This window comes from Balaenoptera musculus, chromosome 9, assembly GCF_009873245.2.
Source record: "Balaenoptera musculus isolate JJ_BM4_2016_0621 chromosome 9, mBalMus1.pri.v3, whole genome shotgun sequence".
NCBI classification, from domain to species: domain Eukaryota; kingdom Metazoa; phylum Chordata; class Mammalia; order Artiodactyla; family Balaenopteridae; genus Balaenoptera; species Balaenoptera musculus.
In genome coordinates this window covers 57,090,909-57,118,482 of record NC_045793.1, presented here as the reverse complement: position 1 = coordinate 57,118,482, position 27,574 = coordinate 57,090,909, and the positions used below count along the sequence as shown (strand labels likewise).

At 34.3% G+C, this 27,574-nt stretch overlaps 1 protein-coding gene across 6 annotated transcripts in view; it reads right to left on the bottom strand.

Moving 5' to 3' along the window:
- The window catches only part of ANKIB1 (ankyrin repeat and IBR domain containing 1), a 138,356-nt gene that overhangs the window by 24,110 nt on the left and 86,672 nt on the right, over nt 1–27,574 (bottom strand). For all 6 annotated transcript variants that reach the window (XM_036863467.1, XM_036863469.1, XM_036863468.1 and 3 more), the window contains 6 exons: nt 24,613–24,730; nt 17,879–18,087; nt 16,612–16,700; nt 12,033–12,177; nt 10,208–10,374; nt 4,655–4,743 (listed from right to left, as the gene is read on the bottom strand). In XM_036863467.1, the coding sequence (XP_036719362.1) occupies nt 4,655–4,743; nt 10,208–10,374; nt 12,033–12,177; nt 16,612–16,700; nt 17,879–18,087; nt 24,613–24,730 (817 nt within the window). The remainder of the gene's footprint in view (nt 1–4,654; nt 4,744–10,207; nt 10,375–12,032; nt 12,178–16,611; nt 16,701–17,878; nt 18,088–24,612; nt 24,731–27,574) is intronic.

Here is a 27,574-nt window from a genome sequence, read left to right as displayed (position 1 = left end):
AGCATCAACATTATTTTTAGCTCAGAGGCTCCAACATATTCTTATGACCTTTATTGTCCATTGTTTTAATAAATAAAGCACAAAGCCATTAAAACAAAGCAGCTGTGTGGCCTGCAACATTAACAGTTTTTTTCTCCTACCCTTGGAGAGAATGCTAGTTTCTGACTGCATTCTAGAGGATTACATGAAGTAAATCATGTTCAGAAAATAACCAACTATTAGTACAATAAAAACTTGAACTGGAAGAAATGCCTTTACTACCTGTGCTCTGAACATGCTCATTTCATACATCTGCCCTTTGTACATACTTTTCTCAATACCTGCAATACCCAAACTCCCTTCAATCTACCTGGTGAGTCTTCTCCATCCCTACTGACTTCCAAACTCTTCACTTCAGTTGCATGTCTAATATAGCTTGATCTTTTTTCCTTAATAATCTAGTGTGCTTTTAGGTCTCTTTGTAAGAAAAATTAACTTCATTTAATCAAGTATTACAGTATAAAAATCTAAGATCTATTAGTAGAATCAACATGTGCTCAAGTGAAAAGAAAGTTGTTTTTAAAGACTGAATTCTTAAAAGACTACTGAATTTCATTCAATAACCATTACTGAGTATGTACTATGAAAAAAACTGGTCTTAAATTTTTATAAATTAATTATCATTTCACAGAAAATATAATCATTCCTGCTTCTTGCTCTGATTAGCTGCAACAGAGGCAGTTTCAGTACTGAAAAACAGTATTTCAATCTTCATATGGAATTAATTCTTTCAACTGAGCTCAGTATATTTTCTAATATTTTTCTCATCAATTAGATTTTGTCACTCCTTTTAAGTCTCATAACTCAAAGACTTTGGAAAACTAGGAATAAGGGAGAAAACGATCTCATGAATCTCCAAGTTCGGTTGAAAATTCTTATGCCAAAGATATGTGACCATGACCCAAATTAACATGTAAACCCAATACAGCATTAAATCATACTTTTCTTTTTTGGAGTATTATTTTTGTATATTTAACAGTGATGTTCTACTTAAGTATTATGGTGGCCTATTATTGTTTGCTTTAAGCCTTACCCTAAATTTCATAAACTTAAAAGCGGCCATTAATAGTCTACTGGTTACCACCAACTTTCACTGTGGTGATCACACATCAGTACAGTGAGACAACTTTTTCTCAGCAATGGGGAATTTTCTCTGCAGTCTTGGCTTTGGCTCCCTTTGCAGTGGACCACTTGTGTGTGTCCTGGGTCTCTTGCCTCCTATCCAGTTTTCTAAAGTTCCTCCACCTTTCTGAATTAAAATCCTATTTGGGACTCTTTGAGGACTATCTTCAGTTTTTACTTGAGGTTTCCCTATCTCTGGCCACCAGAGGTAACCATGTATACACTGTGTACACCAGTTTCTAGTTCTTCTATTTCTCTTCTCTGTTCATTATCAGGATCATTATCTTATGCAAGGACAATCTGTCACAGTCCCTCCAAAAATCTGTACTGACTAGCCAGGTCATTCTCCCTCTTCTTCTCTAATAAGACTTATTTGTGAATATGGAATGATTGATCCAATTTTACATTGGCAAGGGATAACTAAAAATAGTCACCCATTTCAAAATACTTGCTCTATATCTCAAATCACATACTTCTGGTCATTTTCTACTCAAGAATTAAATACTATACTGTACTAATTACTTCTTGTGGTGCATTAACTCTTTTAGGCAACTGGCAAGTACACTAGATTAATAACTTAATAAAATGAAAAGTTATCTTCTTACTTCTCCTGTAAACACCTTTCCTCTCCCATCTGTATTGCCTGTCTTGTTCAAGCCCTTATATTCTCTCACCTGGACATTATGAAGTTGTCTCAGAAACAGCTTTCTTACCTAGTACCTCAATAGTCCCTAATTTATCATCCACACTTCCACCTGAATGATTTTTCTAAGCAAACATCTTCAGTTATCACTTTCCTACTCAAAACTCCTTTTTGGTGTCTCAGGATAAAGTCAGACCTCCCAGCATTACATATAACCCCCACCCCTGCACATGCAGTCTCATCTCTCACTGCACCTTTGCACTGGTTGAACTGAATTATTTGCAGTCCTTGAATATGCCGTGGTATTTCACAGCCCTACTTTACCATGAGCCTAGAATGCCCTTCCTATTCTGGTCTGTGTGAAGAACATCTATCAGTTTTCAATACAGGGCTTATGTAGCAATTATTTTATAAAGCTTTCCTTACCTCTTTCCTAGATGATCTCCTAACTAATCTGCTCCTTCGTCCCTCCCCTCCCTCACAATGTATCACAGGTATACTGTTCTCTCACACCATCTTTACACTTATTTTTCTGAGTTTTGTACATACCTGTCTCCATCTCTAAAATGTAAATTTCAAGAGCATAGAGGGCATCTTATTTCTGTATTCTAACATAAAACAGCACTAAATAAATGCTAAAGACATAATGAAGATACTATTTAAAAGCAACAAGATACTCCTAAGTTTTCTCAGCATTTTTTCTGAGCTGGAGACAAGCACTTCTAAAAGCCACTGGACATCTCCACACATATGTCCTGCAAGTACCTCAGGTGCAAAATGCCCACAACAAAATTCATTATTTTCCCCTGAAAGTTACTCCTTTACCTGAATTTCCTAAGTTCACCAATGACATCATGATCTACCCTGTGACCCAAACTAAAAATTCACCTTCCTACTTCTGACCTAACTCTCCTTTAGTCTACCCTTCCTAGTTATCAGTTATCTTGATAAAAATATCTTTAACAATGCCACTTCCCTATTCAAAAAATGCATTCTCTGGCTTATTCTGTTAATAGGAGAAATGCAGACAATTTGGCAAGAACCCTCACAATCTGGCAACATCTACCTTTCCAGCCTCATCTCTTGCAAATTTCTCCCATGGACCTTAATTTTAAACTCCACAGAATGTATAAAGAAATGCAGGTAGGTAGGCAATGGCAAGCCATCTCTAATAGAAATATAGATGTTTCTAGGTGTCAGAAGCAGGAGAAGAAAACGAAATCCAGTCGTCTTGTCATGTTTAAAGGTGTTGCAGGGCAATGGTATTAATCTCTTTACGGAACTCACACACAGACATACCCATACACAGATGGAGGATAGGGCTAATGGGTGGGTATCCAGAGAGCAATGGCAAGCTCTATCTGGTATTCAAGAGACAGATACAATGAACCTGGGGAACAAGAACAATCTCTACAAATCTTTTTGATTTGGGAAGCAGGTACTCAAAAAATATTTGTTGACTGAATGATGAATGTCCAGGACAAAAATGATTAATCAGCCCTCACTAAAAAGTATCCTAAAATTATCCACTTCCCTTTGCTCCCATTTAAAGGACATGAGCCTTCTCACCATGTGAAAGGGATCGCCCTCATTGTCAATTAATAAACTGGTATTCTGGTTTACCTAAGTAGTGTCTTTTCCATGGATCTGAATAACCCCAAGTCAGTGCACAAAATCGATCTTGTGAATATAAACTGCTGAGAACAATCTCTCGGGCAATGGTATATTGCCCAATATAATACAAGCCTTTAGGGACTCATGGCTGCCAGCCAGTCTCTCCCAGTGTCACTTCAGCTGCTGACATTACCCACCACATCTCTGCTTCTGTGGATATGCTGAAACCCAACTCGCATCTTGCTGCTGTCAGGAAGATTCCTTAACATCCTCTGTCCCCAACCTGAGTTAGTTGTTTCTGTTTTTGTATTCTCATCTTTATCCAACTGTGTTAGTTAACATATGATACTGTAATTATCTGACTGCTTCCCTTCTAGCCTCTGTACTCTTTGAAGGCTGGCATCATCTTTATTATGTGTTTTGCTCATAATAAGTGTAGATGAAGTGTGTTTATTCTTAATCCTCATCTGCAATACTTCAAACTAACTCCATTATTTAAAACGTTAAAAACCACCAAATTAGTTTTCATTTATATTAATTTTATGACAGCTGTCATAAAATATTTACTTCAGGAGGTGAGAAATTATGGCAAAGCAGATATATTTACTTGTCAAACATGGGTATTGCTATTAGGAAGGCTAATTCAAACCCATTCTGTTTCCCCTGTGTCACTCAATCCAATCTGTTAGCTTCCTATCTGTACAATGGGACAACTAGCATCAATCTCATAGCATTTGTGTGAGGGTTACCTCTGTTAGAGGTAATATATTTATAGACATCTCAGTAAAAATTAGTTATAGACATGGCATTTAATGTAAGTAAATCTACAGAACCACATAATAGCAAGAAATTAACTTGCCTTATCCTCCACTGTAAGCTTCCAGGGAAATAAGAAGCTTCCTCTCAGTACAGATCATACATTTCTTCTCATGAAGTACAGAAAAGCTAGTTAGCCCACCCCAGGATGAAAGGGAAGGACTATAGGAGCAGAACTTAAATGTGACCCCTGTTTACCCTGGAGTCCTAATAAGTCCGTTAGAAACATGGAAGCTGTCTATGCTTTCCCCGCTGAGATCTCCAAAAGGATGTTGGTTAGAGGGGTTAAAAAGGCGAGCTCTCGCATTAACAAACTTGAAAACTTAAAACTTCATTTTTAAATGAAGACTCTAAGAAATAAAACCACGTTATCTTTTGAATGCTATTATAAAATATGTAGCTGTCTAAAATTCCTCTTACGTTCTTCTGGTTTCATTTCAGTTATTTTTTGTAGCCAATTTTTCCATGTTTGGCAGTCACAAGGCTCATGGGCTTCACCAAGGCACTCCCTAAAGAGGAAAACATGGAAAAGGCAATTTAAAAATATCCTTCATCAACATCAAGGTAAAACAACAGGTGGGAAGTACTGTTCCAAATGTAAAGTTGAGAACACTGAGGCACAGTGACTACTGAGAGATGAAGCATTTCAATAGAGGAACTGGAAGCATGGTTCTAAAGCTCGATACCACTAGGCCAGATTTTCTTTCATCAGTACATTTATTCACACATTTAAAAAAGTTCCAAATAGATTACCTAATATTTATAATTTAGTCTCTCATGCCTTAAGAGCTGTAAAGTATTTTTTATCAATTGGGTTCTGTCTCAGTAATAGTTTAAATTCTTGCAATTCAATGGGTGTTCCCCTGGCCAGCAGCATTGCCATTACTCAGGAGCTTGTTAAACATGCAGAAGAGCAGGCCCCGTGAGACCTACTGATTAGAATCTGCATTTTATCAAAATCACCATATGACCCTTCTGCATTTTAAAGTTTGGGAAGTACTATTTTACATCACATTCTTGTCATTACTTTTACCTCTGAATCTCCAAGTAACAGCAAGGGCAATCTAACTTACTTTCAAGTTTGATAAATTCCAATTTTCTGTCTTATTGGAATTTGGCAAATTTTGATTTAAATAATTAAAACTGTATCAATTTATCATTTGTAACTTAATTATATATTCTTTCTATAGGTATATAAAAGTCAAACATTAGGGACTTCCCTGGGGGTCCGGTGGCTAAGACTCTGCGCTCCCAATGCAGGGGGCCCAGGTTCGATCCCTGGTCAGGGAACTAGATCCCACATGCCACAGCTAAAAGATCCCTTATGCCGCAACTACGGATCCCGCATGCTGCAACTAAGACGCAGCACAGCCAAATAAATAAATAAATAAATAAATAAATAAATAAAATTTAAAAAGTCAAACAAAAATGACTTAGAGTCTTTACAAATTATTTAATTCAATATGACATTATAGTCTGTAGCACAAAGCTAATCATTCTAGTTAAAAACATCATTTTGAGCAAAGAAAAACCCAATCTATGGGTGCCATCATCATCACCAGTCTCATTTTAAACAAAGATCTTTTCTATTTTTTAATTTTTTTTTTTCTTGGCCAAGAGGCATGTAGGATCTTAGTTCCCGGACCAGGGATGGAACCCGCGCCCCCTACAGTGGAAGCACAGCGTTTTAACCAATGGACCGCCAGGGGAGTCTCTAAACAAAGATCTTGTTTACAGAGTTTAAGTTAAGAAGACATGCCAACTGACAGGTAGAGTCTTAACTAACTATGAGGTAACATTTCACTATATTAAGAATGTATCAATTCTACTTCATACCCATTAGGATGGCTACTATTTTTGAAAAACAACAGAAAATAACAAGTGTTAGGAAGGATGTGGAAAAACTGGAACCCTTGAGCATGGCTGGTAGGAATGTAAAATGATGCAGCTGTTATGAAAAACACTTTGGTAGTTCCTCAAATAGTTTCAACAGAATTGAAAACAAGGACTCAAACTTTTACACCAATGTTCATAACAGCATTATTCACAACAGCCAAAAAATGGCAACAACTCAACTGTTCATTGACATTTGAATGGATAAACAAAATGTGGTATATACACTCAATGGAATATTAGCCATAAAAAGGAATGAACTTCTGATACATGCTATAACATGTAATGAATTTTGAAGACATTAGGCTAAGTGAGATAAGCCAGACACAAAAGGACAAATATTGCATGACTCCACTTATATTAAATATCTAGAATAGGGAAATTCATAGAGACAAAGTAGAATAATGGTTACCAGCAGCTGGGGTCGGGGAGGGAGGATGGGGAGTTATTGCTTAATGGTTGTGGAGTTTTTGTTTGGGATGATAATAATGTTCTAAAATGGATAGGGGTGATGGTTGCACAACACTGTTAATGTACTTAATGCCATTGAATTGTATACCTTAAAAATCACTAAATACCTGGAAAGAATAATTTAATTTTCTTAAATTTCTGACTCATTACCAAATCTGGCATTTGGGAAATCTTTTCCATAACTGTGGTTTTATACAGCTCCTTAGTAACTTAGTGATAATTTAATAGACATTTAAAAAATATTGCATTGATTAAAAGTAGAAGTAGACAGCATCCACAAAGTAGATCTTTCAAAGTAGATCTTTGAAAACTAACACATCAGAGAAAATAAGCCTGAACTTCTCCAAAGTACAGTACAGTGATGACAATTTTATCAGATGTAATAGGTGACTGATAATCTGGATTATGCCATGTGTAGGAAGACAGAGTATTCTGATAGAAATAATGAAGATACTGGAATGTTCTACAGATACTGGAAAACTAACTTCCTGAAGAAAGTTTTAACCAAGACACCAATGACTGGTAGCAAATACTCTGACAGACAAACTGTAATTACACAGGATAGTGGGAGAAAGCATTCTAGGTTCAGTTATTAAGGGCAGAGAACTTGTTGGTGAACAAGTTATAACAGAAAGGGTTATCCTGTGGTGGGAAGGAAAATGCCTACTCCTACCTTCCCTCCCAACAATGACTATATTCAGTTCTATCCAAGCAGACATCTCTTGGGGATAGCTCTCAACTGATTCTGTCACATGTAGTTCTTAAAAAGAAGAAACTGTTATTGGCATTTCTTGAGGTTTTTGCAATCATTTTTAGAAAATATTTTTGAACTTTTGGGGGAAAGAAAGAAGCAAACCCTGAATCACATGCTTTTATTTTATAAAGATCTCTCTTGCAAAGCTTCCTTTTGCATGAAGCAGACTTTCTTTCTCTTTGTAACACTAGATAAGTAAGGGCAGCAGAATTCTACTTAAAATTTCCTTTTTTTCTTAGAATTTCTGATTATAGGCAAAGCTTTTATACTATATGAATACGAGTAGGAAGCTATGTAAAAACAAAAATTGCAAATTAATGCTTAGAGAGGTAAAGCAATGTAAAAATCCTAGAATATTCATATATCATATACCTACATATATCAATCCTATAGCTTAACGAATTTCAAAACTGAAAGGTAACAAACTTAAGTCCTGAATTGCTATGCCAGAAAATGATGATACTATTTGCTAAGTTATCTACCACCCTTATAATAGGAGAAGGAGTAAATAATTACCAAATGTGATCTTAAATCCATGTGGTCATCCCCAGATCCCCTAAACTGGGATAAAATTCCAAGTAGGGCCTGTGATCCTGGCATATAGTTTCCAATGGATACTGAGTATAACCAGCCTGATATTTTGGGGTGTGAGAAAGAGTAAGCTGATATATTTTCTCCAAACACTAGACTAGAAAGGTACAGCTTATAGCATCATATATGTTTATTGGCATATATAGCTTTTAGAATCTAATCTACCTTGGTAGGTTTTTCCATTAGTTTCCATATTTTCAGTCAAACCAAACTTACTACTTGCAGCATACAAAGAGAGGTGGGGAAGAATACAAGAAAGTAAAAGCTAATCTACAGTGAAAACTAATAAAAGCTAGGTCACAGAAAACACAGAGTTTAAGAAGACAATGCCAATCACAGATTTTCCTTTTCCTTTCAAAACTTTATTATCCTCAGATCTTAGCAAATGTTATCATCTTCTTAATCTTCTAAACATTTTACTAATCTATGTTTTCCATTTTTGTAGCCTCTCCACCAATCCTCTTAATCAGCTTTTTTCATCCAGGGGTGCTTACATGAACCAGAGGGCTCAGAAAATGATTTTCTGAAGGATAGTACATAATTAGTACCATTCTAGATGGGGTGCTTTAGGGCACTAGAGCTTAAGTTTCTCAAGAAACTAACTTCAAAGAAGAAGCTCCTTTATTTTCTTCTTTTAATATTCTTACTTTATAATAAAGTAGATTCACATTAATCTAAGGACAATTTATATGCAAACAATTAAGCTTGTGTGTATTCAATAACTCACTTCTCATTTCTGTTGCTGGATCCTTATCTCTTCTGGTGGGATAGTGAGGTGGAATTAGGACTCAACCATCGAATAGTAAAACACGTAAAACTAAAAATTAGGAATTTGCTTTGTAATTGTTTTGAAAAATTATCTTAAGGCATGTGGATATAATCTATTATTCAGTATTTTGTTGCTATTTTACTTGCTGAACCTGATTTAGCCATGAAAGTAGGAAATGTGGTTTTCCTTTCATTAATCACTATATTCAAGCACTTAGCCAGAAGCCTCACAAGCTTTTTCTGTAAAGGGCCAGATAGTAAATATTTTGGGTTTTGCAGGCCATATGGTCTCTGTCACAACTACTCGATGCTGTCATAGCCTGAAAGCAGCCACAGACAATAGGTAAACAAACTGGCATGAGTGGGTGTGGCTGTGTTCTAATAAAACTTTATTTTTAAAAATTGGTGCAGACACTACTTTGCTGACACCTGACCTAGAATTCAGTGCTATATATAGGTTGGCAGTTCAAGAAATATTTTTAGCTAATGATAATGATGATGAGGTTAAGAAATAGACCTTTCACGGTAGGGATATTTCCATAACTGCCTTTTTACTATCTAGCAGTGCTACAGTTTGATTTTGCTTTCTGATAAGCATACAAGTAAAGACTAGAGTTTTATATCTACCTCAAGTACAATATTTCCTTGCATATGTGATATATCTGGAAATGAGCAAAAAGCATAACAAATACTATTTCTTCTTCTGATCACTTAATTAACTAAAACAAAAAGTTATTATAATTGAATAAAGTATAACGCTGATGTCAGACAAACATACAGTCAAGAGACTATACATAGTTACATGGCCTATCCGTTACTGATTTATCATCAGTTCATACTTAACTGAGTATTTATCAGGCACTAGAAATTAAATAAAACATAAGACACAAACTGGTTCCTAACTGGGACTGTGCATTAGAATCACATAAGAGCTTTTTTTTTTTGGAGCCCCACTCCAAAATCCACTAAATCAAAATATCTCTTGTTAGGGTCTAGAATGCAAATTTGGAAAAGCTGTCTTAATACTAAATTCTGGGCATGCCTGGTTAAGAATCACTGCTAGAGACTTCTACTTTGAGAAACGATGTTAAACTCTAAACATTTTCTAATCTATGGTGAGTAATTTGGTACTAAAGTTCAAGTGCATGGGCTCTAGCATCAAACAGAGCTGGGCTTTAATTCCATTTCTGCCAATTCCTAGCTGCATAACCCTGGGCAACTCCTCTGTGCCTAAATTTCCGTATCTGTAAAATGGGTATAATAATATCACTCCGTTCATAGCATTGTTAGGAGAATTCAATATCTGAAAATATTTGGCAAGGTGGCTGGCACACATCAAGCACACAATAAATGTAAACTATCACCACTCTTTATACATTTTTTAATGAATAAGAATATCAAAAATACTACAATTTAAAGGCCTAATTCAAAGTATAAAGTCTCTTTAAAAACTGTCAGAAAGGTGATTAGGCTATTCCAACTTGTCTTTTACTGACCAGCAGAAGAGGTGTCCTTTTCCACAGTCCACAGCAGGGGCTCTGAGCAAGGGGAAGCTGAGTGTATCAGACCCAGATGTGTTTGACCCTTGTTTTGTTAGTCTGACTGCTCTTTCACAGCCTGGAGTAGGACACCATTTAATGGCAGGATTATTTTCAACAAAGGCCTGTTTAAACAGCAATAACAAAACATAACAAAACATTTTAACTCTCAATTCTAATAGAGAGTGTACCCCATATCAATTTACTTTAAAGCAAAAACAGAGTGACATAAAAAAACAAAGCGTAGTCAGTCTCAAGAAACACTTAAAATAGTATTGGGATATATAAAATAAGAAGGAAAAATATGGCAGTTACCTTAGTAATGACATGACTTTTAAAATTTATGTTTTCTTTAATCTAAAAACCAAGTAGATGATGATAGAGTAAAAATGCAACTATTCATACAGAAAATGTGTAATTTAAAAATGTTTTCTCATACAATGTGCCACTTTTCTGATGGAAAATAATTTTTATAAATAGAATCTTGTGATTATTAGTTGCATCAGAACAGTAAATTTCTAAATGGTACTCTAATAATACATAAAAATCAATATTATAAACATAGAATTACCATATGATCCAGCAATTCCACTTCTGCATATAAACCCCAAATAATTAAAAGCAGGAACTGGAATAGATATTTGTACACCCATGTTCATAGCAGCATTATTCACAGCAGTCAAAAGGCAGAAACAACCCAAATATCCATGGATGAATGAATGCATAAACAAAATGTGGTATATACATTATTGGACTATTATTCAACCTTAAAAAGAAAGGAAATTTTGATACATGCTACAACATGAATGAACCTTGAAGACATTATGCTAAGTGCAATAAACCAGACACATAAGGATAAATATTGTATGATTCCACTTATATAAGATGCCTAGAATAGTGAAAGACATAGAGACAGAAAGCAGAACAGTGGTTACCAGGGGCTGTGGGAAGAGGGAATGGGAAGTTAGTGTTCAATGGGAACAGAGTTTCAGTTTGGGATGATGACAAAAATTCTAGACATGGAGAGTGGTGATGGTTGCACAACAATGTAAAAGTACTTAGTTCACTTAAAACTAGTTATAATGGTAAAGTTTATGTGTATTTTGCCACAATAATAAAAAAAAAATGTAAAAAAAAAAGTCAATATTAAGATGCCTTCTATGTTAAAGAAACAGTAGGACTTCTTTTTTAAAAGTCCATGTGTTAGGGTTTAGACCATAAAAAAATCTGAACAAGACAGTTAAAATGTAACTTTTAAGTCACACAAAGAAGATTTGCATACACTTCTGAATAACTCCTGAGTGAAAATAAAGAAGATGGGGAAAAAAAGATGAAATAAACATTATAATTTGTTTTATGAAACTATTACTTGAAATTAAAAAATCCATAAATTTCCAAGTTGATAGTCTTTATTTCTAAATATTTACACTGAGGAGTAAAAATATGTCTTCTGGAAAATTTAAAATAGTTACTATTTACTTTGAACGTTATCTTGATCAATCATTTATAAAAGTTCAACATGCAAATCAATGAATTGTTTTGAGCGAGTTTTTTTTTTTTTGTAAACTACTATTATGGCTTTTTGCTTTTACTTCTATCATGATTATAAAATAATGCTTTAGTTTAAAACTTTAATTTAGGCCACCATTCCTTTATGCAGTTTTTCTGACAAAGTCAGAGTCCATTACTTTGTTTTCAAAAATAAAACAAAAAAATTAAAATCTGTTATATAGGTATAATAAAATTTAAATTTTGGAAATCACACAGATAATTGGCAGCATACCTTAATATCAAACTGTAGGTATCGTTTGTCCATCTCCTTAGAAACTACGCTTTCTATGATATCCACAGGAACAAGTTGGAAGCAATCATATGCAGGGCAGAAAATGTTGTGAGCTTCACCTTCTTGAATTTTCAGATTCAAAAACCTATTAAAAGTATCAATTGATAGAAAAAAGGCAAGGATATAATTTGCACATTCTAAGAATTTTTTCTTGATGCTGAATTTTCTGTTAGAGTATAATTAAAATATACCAATGAACAAACTGTGCAATATCAATTGTAATACATTAAAATTCATATAATTCACAAACACTGAACACTTATTACCTGCCCAACCATTCATTATATATATGTATGAATATTTATATACAGATCTATGTTTTATAATTTCTTTAACTTTGTTTGCTTTATCCTCTTTAAAAATTTGAAACAATATATTTATTTAACATTAAAAATAGAAATAAGTGGTTTAGAAAGGTCATATTCAATTCTCAATATTCTACACCTTTAAATTAAAGAGAGCAATGGTACAGAATTAAACCATAGATAATTCAAGAGATTTTTGAGGTGGCACTGGAATACAGCATAACTTTTTGAAGAAAAGGTTTTCTGCTTATATTTAATTTAGACAAATATTAAAATGAGTTTCATGTCCTATTCTAGGCACACTAGTTGAGGTAGTACAGAAAAGGCATCCTGGAAAGTGGCAGGAATCTAGCCCAAGGTGAATTAAGTGGTTAACAGCAAGATTTTTAATTAGAGAATTCCAGGTCTGCCACCAACAAGTTATATGACCTTAAGCAATTCATTTAACTGTTCTGGGCCTCAATTTCACTATATGTAAAATGGAGATAACAATATATACTTCTCAGGGTTGTTATACAGATTATATGATATAATATATGTGAAATATTTACATGGTGCCTGGCATAGAATAAAGAATTCATAAATTTTAGTGAGGGTTTTATCATTAATATTTCCCATGGAAAAAGAAGAAATAAACTTAAAAAAATTTTTTTTATTTATTTATTTTTGGCTGCGTTGGGTCTTTGGTGCCGCGCGTGGGTTTCCTCTAGTTGCGGCGAGCAGGGGCTACTCTTCGTTGCAGTGCACGGGCTTCTCATTGTGGTGGCTTCTCTTATTGCTGAGCATGGGCTCTAGGTGCGCGGGCTTCAGTAGTTGTGGTACGCGGGCTCAGTAGTTGTGGCTCGCGGGCTCTAGAGCGCAGGCTCAGTAGTTGTGGCGCACAGGCTTAGGTGCTCCGCAGCATGTGGGATCTTCCCGGACCAGGGCTTGAACCTGCATCCCCTGCATTGGTAGGCGGATTCTTAACCACTGCGCCACCAGGGAAGCCCCGAAGAAACAAACTTTTGAAGTGTGAATTTCCCTTGCCTGAGGAGACATATCCAAAAAAATATTACTAAGACTGATGTCAAAGAGCTTACTGCCTATGCTTTCTTCTAGAAGTTTGTGGTTTCAGGTCTTACATTTAAGTCTTTAATCCATTTTGAATATATTTTTGTGCATGGTGTGAGAGAGTAGTCCAACTTGATTCTTTGTATGTGGCCGTCCAGTTTGCCCAGTACCATTTATTGAAGGGGTCATCTCTTCTCCAATGTATATTCTTGCCTCCTTTGTTGCAAATTAATTGCCCATATAAGTGTGGGTTCATTTTTGGGCTCTCTATTCTGTTCCATTGATCTGTGTCTGTTTTTGTGCCAGTACCATCCTGTTTTGATAACTGCAGCTTTGTAGTAAAGTTTAAAATCAGGGAGTGTGACGACTCTAGCTTTGTTCTTCTTTCTCAAGATTGCTTTGGCTATGAAGGGTCTTTTGTATGTCCATAAAAATTTTAGAATTATTTGTTCTAGTTATGTGAAAAATGTCCTCAATAATTTTTAAAAGTGTAAAGGGATGTTGAGACTAAAAGTTTGAGAACAGCTAACTGTAGAGTTCCTTTTTTCACATAGCAGGACTCTCTTCCTTTTAGCTATGAATAGGTTCCCTGTAAAGTTAGATATAATTTATCTTAATACTTATAGTCCCCTGTCAAAGTGCACAATGTACTTAGACATAGTTACTACATAATGATGTTTTTGAATTTTATGTATTCTAAATACATCAGAGCAGGTTTAACTATCTCTGGAGAATTAAATGACAGAACTGAGAAGAACTCATTGAAGAAAGGATCATCTCTCTGTGAGCCAGGCTACTAATTTTCAGCAACATAGAATTTCTCACTAAATTTAAAAGCAGAACATAGAGTTGATGAATGTTAGTAAAAGAGAGAAATCTGGGGCAAACTTTACCTATATTTTTATCTTGTAGGTCAGCTTCACAGATTATATCGTAAGTTCCCACTGTTTATTACCAAGCTTAGTAAGATGGTAATAACTAACATTTACTGAGTGGTTACTATATGCCAGGCCCTGTTCTAAGCATTTTCCATATGTTAAGCCATTTAACAATAAACTGGCAACAATGCTATAAAGTACTCACCACTGTCACCATTTTATAGCTTAGGAAATTGAGGCACAGGGACGTTACCACTTACCTAAATCAACAACTAATCAGTAGCAGGAAGGATATTCTAGGCTGGGTAGAAAATAGTAATTTCCCTTTCATTTAAGCCCTTGGCATAGATGCTTCAAAGCATCTGTATGGACTGATGAGATAAGGGGGTAGGGAAGAGTAAGATAAGTTAAGATGTTTTCAAAACTATCTAGGGACCTTTAAAAATTCTTCCTTGCTTCTTAGACTGAAGAGTTTTTCTATATGCCCATGAAAGGACTGCAATTAATTTTAAAATGGTTTTATTCACATACGAGTCACTCAATCTGGAACTTGTTTTACTGATGCTTGATTTGACAAGAACTACCTGGTAGGAGTGAGGAGGAGTATCCTAGGTAGGCTAATAAGGTACCACGGAAAACAATAATTAGATCTTTCAAATTTAAGTCTTACCATTAAGTATGGGAGATGGTTCCTGTGATAGGAGTTTGGTGAGGAAGGTCAAGGAAGTTCAAAAAAATTCAAGTAAATCCCTTAGAGGGGCTCAATTTTCACAGAGAAATCAACGTCAATAGTAACAAACTTGGTAGAACCCAGATAATACTTCCTAATATAATACAGTTGACAATTTTAAGCTAAATAAAGTACTAAACCTGTGGAAGATTTTCTGTGCTCAGAACCAGCTCAAAGTTTGCTTTGTGTTGTGAGTTCTGACCTTTGCCAATTAATTTATCTGTATCAGCTGCACTGATTTGATCCTACCTAATTAGATTCAGAGTAGAGTCTAATCTATGTTTTAAAAAGAACAACCAGATATTCTTACTTATTCTCATTTTTTTAAAAGCAGATTATTTTTCCCCTCCAAATAAATAATGTAAGTATAATATACAAATCCATTTATACAAATACAAATATAATCTTCCCTTATATCCCAATTTGGAAAACAGATAAAGAAAATGTACTCAAAATGAAACCACAGTGACAGAAAGAAGATCAGTGGTTGCCTACAGATGGGAGGTGGAGGGTGGTGGTGGAAGGATAAGAGGGAGGAGGAAAGAGAAGGGTAGGAGGGATTTCAAGGAGAAATGAGGAAACTTTTGGGGGTAATGGATATATTCATTATCTTGATTGTCATAATGGTTTCATGGGTATATATGTATGTCAAAGCTTACTGAATTATTTATTTTGAATATGTGTTTTAGTGTATGCTATCCATACCACGACAAAGTTATTAAAAAAAAAAAACAGAAAATTTCCTCAGGTTCTTGCTCTCTCACGCAACATGGTATTCCCTAGTTCCCTATACTTGGTTCCTAGTATTCTACGAAAAAGAATAGTTTGAAAACTTTTTCCTTAAATATTAGTGATATGCTTTGCTTAGGTCATCAATCATTAGATTTACGTGTCTCCAGAGATAACCTGATAACATATTGCTCATTATATTGATCTTCTTCATTTAGTTTATAAACCTCTCTCAAAAAGTACAACATTAGAGCAACATTAATGGATGGTGAGAAGGTATAAATCTTGGCAAGGTAATGGGAAGGAGAATAAACATGAGAAGGAAAATAAAATTTCAATTTGTAATATAGACCAACCATGCTTAGCAGAGACATCTACTTTTGAATTGATTAAAAAGGAATTTTAAGCATCCATATTCTTACAGATTTCCAAGGCTATCCGCTTGTCACAAAAAGTTCAGAGAAAGCATAAAAACAAATGCTTAAAGAATCTTGGGATATAAGAAACTGATTCTTGATATTGAGGTGCAGGCTTAAAATTTACAATAGATGAGAAAACTTATTTACCTACATCTGCTTTGTTCCCTAAAGTACCTTACATTAAGCAAAATAACCTTAATTACTAAATTAAATAATTTTACTAAATTAATAGATGGGAAGATGTCAAAATAAAAACAGAATTCTTCTTTAGTAGTAAAATATAACACATTTGAGTGTAACTCTGAAACCAATATAATCCATATCATTAAATATTGAAAGCAAGCAATTTTATTGCCAAATCAGAGTGCTATCATGCAGTAAGAAATACTAAGCTGCACATATACTCACGACTCCCAACATCCTCTACAAAAGTCATGTCCACAGGGCATATCCACTGGGTCTTCAAATACAGAAATACTGCACATACAAATGTCACACTGGAAGTGAAGAAGAAAAATGATTTAAACAAAGTCATACCTTGGAGATAGAACATCTCTTTGTTCATTGGCTTATGGCAAAAATACTAGCATAGTAATTATAAACAGTGTTTCAAAGTTATAAGGGAAATTAAAGTTAGTGTGCCTACCTTTGACTAAATAACAAATACCATGCTTATCTCATTATAAATTATTGTGGGATTTAAACGTTTTAATGCAAAAGTGAAATTCTTAAATTCCAAATGTATGTGTTAAATTAGTCAGCAACTATTTGTTTGGAAAAGGAAATACAAGAGACAAATCACTGCAATCTATTCAAGTCAAGATCAAATTGCTCCTTGCAAAATAACCACTTCAATATCATATCCTTCACCCTATACGCACCCCAGAAAATCTACAAAAACGGAGTAACTCTGTTTTTTCAATACAGCAACTCAGGATATTCAGAGTAGCAATTTAAGGATTTCTACCCAGGGAACCATGCTACAAAACTGTGTATCTTCTAAACAATAACTACCTTTATAATGTTATAGATGTGAATTACAGAAGTAGGATTGTTTTCCAAGAAGGCCCAGATAAAATCTGGAGTGCATTCATATTTATAACATATTTTGTGTGGCTTAATCATTCAAGAAACATAAAAATTTCCTGTAACAGTACACCAGTGGTTTGCCAATTAAAAATACACACAATGGCAGTACTGTTTCTCAATAAAAAGCAAATATTTATTATGGAAATGTATCCAGATGACAAACTCCAGAAGTTTTATTGAAACAAATACATAATCATCAACATATGATAAATGTCTTCAGAAAAATTTAAAAATATTTTCATATCTTTGGTTTCAGATGCCTATCACAAACTCAACTTTTAATATTTCAGTATGGTGTGCTCAAAATTTTAAGCAATTGGAGATTTTAAGTGAAAATATTATAGATGGTTTTCCCAAATTCTTTTATGTTTTCTGTTTTAAAAGAGAAAAAGAAAGCCCTTTTGTTTTTCAATCTGTACTTCAGAGATTTCAAAAATAGCCTGTGATAATAAATACTTACCAAAGCATGAAATAATTGAACCCTTTAAGTAGGGTATAGGATTCAATTACAAGAATATGACTAGAGGTTCCATGAAACAATATTAAAACTAAAACTATGGGAAGTACACTGAATACTAAACCATACCAAACTGGTGTCCAAATCCCCAGGAGATAAACTTATTTCATCTGGAGAGGTGACGGAAGAGCGTGTAGTCCTTGGAGTTCTTGGAGAAGGGAGTGTGTCCCAGGCATTATACCCACTTGGTGGTGGAGTTGGCATTTGAACACCTGATCGTTGGCAGCAGTTCTCTGGGTTGGACATCCAAGCTTCAAGTAATTTCTCCCTGTCCCAATCTTTAAGAAAAATAGAATGGATATCTCTCAAATAACAGAGAAAATATGGTGATGTTTTAAGAGCTTCATAATAACAAAAGAGAATAAATTAGAGAGATATAGGTCATCTATGGAAAAAAAATTATTTGTACCAAAATAGTAATCGCAAATGAATGTTCATGTATGTTATATCCATTCATATTTTTAAACAGAATTTAAACTTTTATAATTTATCATGGCTTACAACCATGTCAATATCTAATAATACGGTCAAAATTTTCAGTCATTTCTACTAATAATCAAAAGTGGTGGCTCACATGTCATTGGAATTTACTAAATTTTTATTGGTATAGGTTTGATTAAGCCATTTTACTCTTTCAAGAATAATATGTCACTTCACAATTGGCCTCACTGCTGTCAAGTTGTAAAATGATTACACAGCTAACTATAAGCATGTCAAAATGCCAACAAGTCCTAAAAATCATTTGATAAACAGCTTGAAAGCAGAAGGAACTTCTGAAGAGATTACGATTATAAAGTTTTAGTGAATTTGATATAAATTACACATTAAGTGAGCCTGATTCTGGCTTAACTAAAAAAAGGTTACCTTCCTAGTGCAAACACTTTAAAAATAGTCAAGTGAAGTATGTTATTGTAAGTCCAGAGCCATAAAAACCTAACCCATTCAAAACAATAAACTGATATATCCAATGATTTTCCCAGGTGTTTTATATATATTATTTCATTTACTCCTCCCAACAAACTTTTCAATCATTATTGAGGTGAAGAAACCAAGACTCAGGGAAATAACACAACTTGCCCAGGCTCACACAGATATGAAGGATTTGAAACAAACTTCTGTGAATCCAAAGCCTGTGTTCTTTCCACTGCAGCCCAATAAAGCATAGGGTCAAAAGTAATATGAGTCAATTATTTACCACAGGCCCATTCTATATCATTTTACAAATCAAATACAAATAACTGTGAAAACTTTCTATATAAGACTTTTTTCAACCATATGAAGTCAATATATTTGGTGGTTTACCAGGATAATTATGATTCAGACATGCAATGAAGATAGAGTGTGTTTCCATATGTGCAAAGGCACAGAAGTATAATGGAGAGACATGAGCAGCTCTGTAAAGTTACAGTATACTATATTGTGGTTTGGGGAGATGGAAGATAAGATTGGAAACAGGAGTCATTACAAAAGGAGAAAAATCCAACAACTGAAAAACACTGCACATGAATGCATTCTAGGAAATGTTGCTAAATGGACCTGAGTGTTTTGATAGGACATTACAGGCATACCTTGGAGATATTGCAAGTTTGGTTCTAGACCACTGCAATAAAGCAAATATTGCAATAAAGCAAGTCATACAAATTTTTTGGTTTCCCAGTGCATATAAAGGTTATGTTTACACTACATTGTTTTTTTAGCTATAATGCTATTACACACTTAACAGACTACAGTACCTTAATTAAAATACTTTATTGCTAAAAAACACTAACCATCATCTGACAACGTAGGGTTGCCACAAATGTTCAAATTGTAAAAAATGCAATATCTGCAAAGCACAATAAAGCAAAGTGCAATAAAATGAGGTATACTTGTACTTACTTTAAAAGTTAAAACTTTCTTAGAACAGTATGATTATTTTTCAAATCTCCACTATAATACTTCTTAATAAATGGAAAAAAAGAACTACTATAATTTATATACACACATATTAAATTAAATTCTAGTCTTATCTACTACAAATATTTTCCAGCACAATTTCTGCTTGGATTCTATCACATCATTCATTTAGCAAACATTTATTGAATGTCTTTTATGTGCCATACACTATGTCAGGCTGTAGGGATATAATAGGAGGAAAAACCAGGCATAATTCCTGCTTTCATGGAACTTAGAGTCTAGTAAGGAGAAAGACATTAAGTAAAATCAACACATTAAAAAAAAAAATCATCACTGTCAGAAGCACCATTAAGAAGAGGTAGAGACTCCCATTCAGGGAGCTCATGGCTTGGAGTGGACATCCAAAGGATGAGTGGGAGCTAACTGGGTAAAAGGAAGAGGGAAAGACATTCTAGACAGATGGTACATAGCATGTTAAAAGGCCTTATGGCAGGAGAGAAGGTACCATCCTTGTGAAATTAAAAAAGTCAATGTAGCTGGAGCATGGAGACCAGAGGGGAAGCACTGTGTGAGTGAGGCTGAAAACAGGCAGGGACTAGGCCATGTAGAACTGTTTAATAATACTCCTATCATCAGTTTAGAAGTGACAGGAAGCCAGTGAAAACTGGGCTTAGGGTTAGGAAGAACAGGTTGTCACGGTTAGATCTGAAAAGATCATTCTGACTACAGTATGGAATAAAAAAGAAATTGGATAGGGTGAGAGTGGAGGGAAAGGTAGACTAGAAAGGAGGCTACTGGGAAGTACCAGTGAGAGATTATGGTAGCCAAGGCCATGGTTGGCTGCAGTGGAGATGATGAGAAAGGAAGAAGTTAAGATCTGGGACGTGAGACTGAAAATTTGGTAACAATGGGATATAGGGTCTGAGGGAGAGGAAATGTCAAAGTTGTTGTCCTGGGTCTTCCACGTTGGTTCGTTGGTGCTGCCATCCATGTAAATAGGGAATACCAGAGACTCAGATACAGGTTTAAAAGCATGATTTTAATTTTAGACATGATGAGATTAAGGGGCTTTTGAGATATCCTAGAGGTGCTTTCAAATCGGCAGTTATATATATGTGTATAGAGCTCAGAAGTCTAGTCTTAGAGGGAGAAATCTGTATCTATGGAAGCCGTGGGAGAAGATGTCATTTCCTAGGAAGAGAGTAGAGTGAGAGGAGGTGTGGACTACTGATGTTTAATTACCTATAGAAGTGATGAGTCTCCAAAGAAGATTTAAAAAATACTTCAGTATACATTTACTCTAAGGACAAGCAAACTAGCCTTGGTCTCATATTTTAAAAAACAGGTAAGTAAATTTTACTTATTTTCTCATTAGGTAGCTTTGAACTATATAAGTTACTTTTATTACTGAGGAAATGCTCAGAAAATGACCTTTGTATTCTTAACAGAGTCATCCTTAAAATTCAATTACTACTTAGTAAATACTGCCAAACATTTCTGTCTTCTGTCTTCAACCTCATTACTTTGGGACTAAATTTGACAGTAGATAACATAATACTTAAATCTATTTTCCTGTGGAAAGCTGAATGAATGTTACCAAGGATACAATCTATAAATCTAACAAATAGTTCAGTTTAATAGCTCTGAAACAGAGCCCATCCGGATTTGGACAGCAATTAGTATAACTGTAGCTCTGTGCACTGTCTTTTTTATTCACTAACATCGTTTATCTCTGAAAATCTTATTTGATTATCAAAATGTCACTGATATTACCTAAACAATATAGAAGAGATGTCCATCTGAAAACCTGCATTAGCCTCTATTATATGCCTTAATAGGAGACTGAAATATAGAACTCTTAAGTTATCAAAAAAGTTATCACAGAATAGACAAATGTCAAGTAATAAAATTCAATTAGTTATCATGTTATTAGAATTGACCCTACTATATAAAAGAAGTAACTTAGGGAAATATCAATGGAATGAAAATGGAGGTGATCACTTAAAAATACTTGATGACACAATGTGTAAACACCAGAGAAGAAAATCTTTGTTTTAATTACAATAAAATTACTGGTTAAGTTAGCCTTAGATTCTATATAATATTGTAAGTTAGAATTATGATATATTATATAATTTAGCTGAATGTAGATACCTGTGGCAGAAAAGGCCATAAGTACTACACAACAGTTCTACAGAGTAGAACTGTTGCTTGCAGTTAAGTGTGACCATGTGACTGAATTCTGGTCAGTGGAATAGGTACAGGAGTGATTTATGCCACTTCCAGGACTGGCTCAAAAACCTTCCCACACCTATTTCTCCACACTTTTTCCTTTCTGATTGGTTGTCTGGAATGGAGATAATCCAGGCAACCTCCGAAGCTACTTTGTTAATATGGCAGAGTCTCAGTCAGTCAGAGCAACTGTGTGGAGCAGAGCCCGTGTCCCATTCCCAACACTTTAGACTATTATGATTAATAAATGTTCACTGTGTTTGACTCGATACTTTCACTTCAGCAGCCAGCCTACCCTAACTAATACAACTGTCACGTTACAGCTCCTCACAGATGAGTAGCTCCCACTTTTATGCCAGCTCTACATTATGTTTAAATGCACTCACTTTACTTGAAAGCTCAAGCAAAGGACGGGGTGCTGTGAACCTCACACAAAAGAAACACAATTTAAGGTATTTGGTATTTCTTTACAAGTTTTTATGACTGTTAAGTATTATTACTGACTAAGAGGAAAATATTTTATCTTTAAATTCTAAGATTTTAAAAACTATTCTGAATTTCTCAATGTCGTTTTTGAACCAGGTCTAAATTTTTTCCCCAAAGGATTTACTTCAAAATTTTAAAAGATGGCAATGGAGAAAAGTAGTTTTATAATAAAAAGATGGATTTAAAAATATATAAATAACATTTCAGATATATTATCTATTCATTTTGTAACTATGTTCTGAGGGCTTAAGGGATGCCAGATATCGTGGAAACAAAAAACAATAAAAAGCTGTCCTCTAAGAGCTCCCAGGTTAATGTAGAAGAAAAGCAAATAAAGAGATTATTACAATATTGTATTCTAAGTGTACGACACATACATGCACAGGATATAATGGGAAGAGACAGGAAGGCTCTCAGTGAATACTTGGGAACACATAAGCAGAAAAGGTTTCCTGGAAGAGTGATTAATAAGGACAAGCAGGAGTGGGTAAATAAATGGGAAGATTAACAGCCCAGGTAAAGAAGCCTGGGTCATGAAGGTCTACTAAAGAGCTGGGATATTTTAAGTCTGTGGAGAGCCAGTGAAGGGTTTTTCAGCAGGGGAGTTACATGCTCAAAATTTTAAAATGCAACATAAAAAATGAATAAGGATGAAGAGGAATGGCAACAGTGGAGACTACAATTTAGATGAAAAATAATGACAACCTGAATTTAAGTCAGTGGCAGTGAGAATGGAAAGGGCTAGGGAGGATGGGGAGAGGATGAGAGATATTTAGGAAGAGAAATGATGAGACTGTGGCCAAATGAAATAGAGATGGAGAAGGAAAGCATGACTTCCCAGTTTCTAGTTAGGGTGATTAAATTAATGTGGCAGTCCATTTATCAAGACAGTGGGAGAAATGATGAGTTCAGGTGTGGACATCCTTAGGTTGAGGAGAAAATGTTAAAAAGGCATCTAGAAATAAAGCCTTGAATACTTTATTAAGGTCAGGTGGTAGATATAGTCTTTATTATTTAGGTGGTTTTTGAAACCCTTGGTTTCATTAGATAAATGTGCACAGCAATGTTTCTCAGAAAACGGTCTACTTCGTAAGGCTTGTTTACAACACACGTTTTTATGCTGCATCCCTCACCTAAAGACTTAGACTCTCTGGAAGTCGTCCTAGGAATCTCTGGTTAGTTTCCCAGGCTATCCTTATTTATACTAAAATATAGAGCCACTGGTATATAAAGTGGAAAAGAGTGTCAAGTACAGAACTCTGGGAAATATCAATATTGAAGTTAGTGATTCTGGATGGTTATATACCAAATTATTCACAGAGGTGATCAAAGGATGATGAAATATGCAGTTTTAAATTTTCTTCTGATCAAAACGGTATATAAAAATTTTTAGAAGTTGACATTCTATTTTAGTATAGATGGTAAAGATTTATAGTTAAAACAGACCGGTATGCCTCAAGATTACTGGATGAGAACAGCCATTTACCTTTCTATTTTTAAAAATAATTTCTAAATCAGAAAAAACCTCTTTGAAATAAGCCAAAATGTCAAATATCAAGTGTGCAATGAGAGGGTCCAACTCAGCATGTAACAACTCCCAGAATGGTTATGCTAAGTATCACAGAGAACTTAAAATAAGCTGAGCACTTTTCCTAAGTAAATTTGGTAATGTCCTCAAAAAAAAATAAAAACAAACAAACAAAAAACCTTAAAAGGAACAGCATATTCCTGCCTTGCCTCTCTAAATTTCTCTTTGTGCATTTCATGGGGAGAAACAGCTTTTACATAAAATAAATACAACTGACAATACTAATAACACAACTGTTAGTTAACTTTAATTGACTTTAGTAAAAATTAATGTCAAAACCAGGACTAGGACTATGGATTCCAACTCTTAACCCTGCTCGAATCAGATACATTTCTAAAATTAGACAATCTATAAGTTGATTTAGTAGCTCAATTTTCAAAAGAAATTTCCTGTTTCTCTCTACGATTCGTAGCCAGTTTATACTTCAAAATACAAAATGTTATGAGGATGCTGAGTACTGCAGTAACTACTGCACAAAAATGAACTTAGGCTTGTTTAGCAAACTATTTTGTTTTATATTAAAACATTAAAATAGCCACCTTTTAACTCTGAAAAGTTTCAAAAGGCACTCGTGTTATCAGAAGCACATTTCTTTCATTACCATGAGCTCGAAGTAAAGCTTCAGCAGTAAATAGTGGAGCCTGGAGCATGTCTGCTGTTTCCACAATAAGCATATCTTTCAATCTACGAAGATCCTGAGGTCTTAATCCTTCATATGGCTTTAAAAAGAAGAAAAAAAAAGTTAAATTGGCTATGATACTATTAGGAAGTTCTAAATGCCTATAAATAAATATATATGATTATCATTTATTTAACCTTCCAGTTCCAGTTTGGCAATGAAGTTAAAAAGGCTCTGTATGTTCCACTATCATGGACTTCAAACTACTCTCTCACAAGTCTTTTTTAAGCTGGAAAGTGGATGCCTAGTCTCATGTACCTTATCATTCTAAAACAAAAGAATCATACTATAATGACAAAACCATCTTACTTCATAGTTTTAAAAATCTGAATAATACAAAAAAGAAATAGAAATAAAAATCTATAATCCCACCACTGAGCAATGGTCATGATTAAAGTTCTCAAGTATTTTTATCCAGTCTTTTCTTTTTGCAAATCAATTGTGTGTGAATATATCAATATATGTTTTCACTTAGACTCACTTTTAATCACTGAACCACCAACATTTACACTTATTGAGATACAATCTGGATTGCTAGTGGGATTACATGATACCTATTAATTAATTTGGAGAGAAGTGATTATGACATACTATTCAACTTCTTATAAATGTATTCTCTCTGTTTATTCAAGTGTTAATGCTTCTTAGTTTTCTTCATAAAGGTACTGTATCATTTCAGGTTTTTAAAATTCTTTTGTTATCCTTTATACTTTTTTTCTTTGCTTTTAACAGAAAACATACAAGGAATAAAATCACAAATGTCTCACTATTCAGAAATTTATAAAAGCTAAAATAACCTGTGACATGTTTTCCCCATTACATTTTCCTAATTTTCCCCATCCTTGCTTACGGCAATCACTATCATGAATTTGATTTGTAGCTATCATAATATTATGGCATAACATTAAATATATAGCTAAGCAATTTGCTTTTATTTTTATTCAATATTGTTTTTATTATTAATATTGATACACATATCTATTTCAATCCTTTAAACAGATGTAACCAGCTTACTGCAGTAAGCATAGAACTAAAGACCATAACTTAAAAAGCAGTAGAAACTCTCAAATACTTATCAGAATAACAACCATTGAGGATGTCCTTTGGTAACATCTATCACACATTCCAGAGAGTTCTGGGCAGTCAGTAAGCCCTATCCCTTATAGCTGATTTATAGATACTTTAAAATTAGATATTATCTTTATTTCTTGCTTTGTTTTTTTGATTATCATGGAAACCATTTCATCAATTCTTACTTAACCCCATATGGTGGAAACTCTATTCACCAGGGATAATTTCTCTCAGTTGATGTAAGTTTCCTGATCCTAAGATGTCTTCTGGCAGGGAAGCATATATAAGCAATGAGTGTATTAATGACAGGAAAGACTGACAGACTTGACTGCAAAAGAAACTGCCAAGATTTAAACATAAAAAGTGTGTTGCTTTTAATATATAAGGAATTTGTGACAATCAGTAAATTTAAAATGTCAAAAGTTATAAAAACATAAACATCCTTAAGTATACAAACTCTTTACCTAACAAACTGGCCAAGGTTTGGAAAAAACAAAAACAAAAACACCCCTCAATATTGGTAAGGTTGCAGTGAGATGGCCCTCTGATGTACTGTGGGTAAAAACAGAAATTGGATTATCATTTAATGACTAAGCATCACGTATCATGAGCCTTTAAAATACTGATCTTGTGACTCAATAACTTTACTTACAGGAATCTATTCTAAGGTCTAATCACAATGTGAACAAAACTGGTCAATTGCAATGTTACTTTTAAAAGTGACAAAATGCAAGTATCCCAAATGTACTTTAAGGGAGTTATAGGACATCTACATGTTAGAGTAGTTAGCAGTCATTCAAAATGTTTTCCATGATGAGTTTGTGAATATCAAAAAATGTAAAGGAAAAAAAAGAAACTACAGGATTTAAAATGTACAATATCATCACACTGATGAAAAATGGAAGGCAAAACGTTACAAGTATTATTTATAAGTGGTAGAATAATGAATATTTAAAATTTTCATTCTGCTTCTTCTTATAAAGTGGGTGTTTGGCTGAAAAAATTTTAATTAAAAAATTAAAGAACTTCCCTGGCGGTCCAGTGGTTAAGACTCCGTGCTTCCAATGCAGGGGGCGCGGGTCCGATCCCTGGTCAGGGAACTAAGATCCCACATGCCACTCAGCACGGCCAAAAAAAAAAAAAATATATTGAAGAAAAATCACTGGGGATGTTAAAAAGCTTTAAACAGGGGCAGAGCACGCACTCAATCAGTCTGCAGTGTTACTCATTTTACAAATGATAGTAAAAACTTAATGCTGAATACATTTCATATCACACTGTATTAATAGTCTACTACACCTATATATGCATTCAGCTATACTGCCATGAATCACTACGTATTACAGGTATCCTATAACCTTAAGTAGAAAAAGAAATAAAAATTTAACCTAAACTATTCTATATAGGGATTAACTAAAAAAGGAAAAAGGAGAAATTTAATCCAAACTATCCTTTAAAAAGTGCCCCCAAATCATCATGTACAGTTTGCTTTTAAGCTAATTTATGAACCACACTTTGTCCTGCAAAAACCTACCAAATCCTTTAATGATTAAATTTGTAGTACTCATTCCAGTCTAGAATTTATACACTATATATAACATTGCTTCTAGAAACTGTGTTCCAAGTTCAGATTTGGGACTCCAGGTATCTTCCCTGCCTCAGCAATGAAAACCAATATTTCCTGATATTCCCAGTGGTGGCAACTGTTTATTTCCTGCTGTATTTCCTAAATGTTCTTTTTCAGATTAGCCATCATTCTACCTAATTTATGTTGAACCAAATAAAATTTGACTTTAGATACATTAAGAAAGGA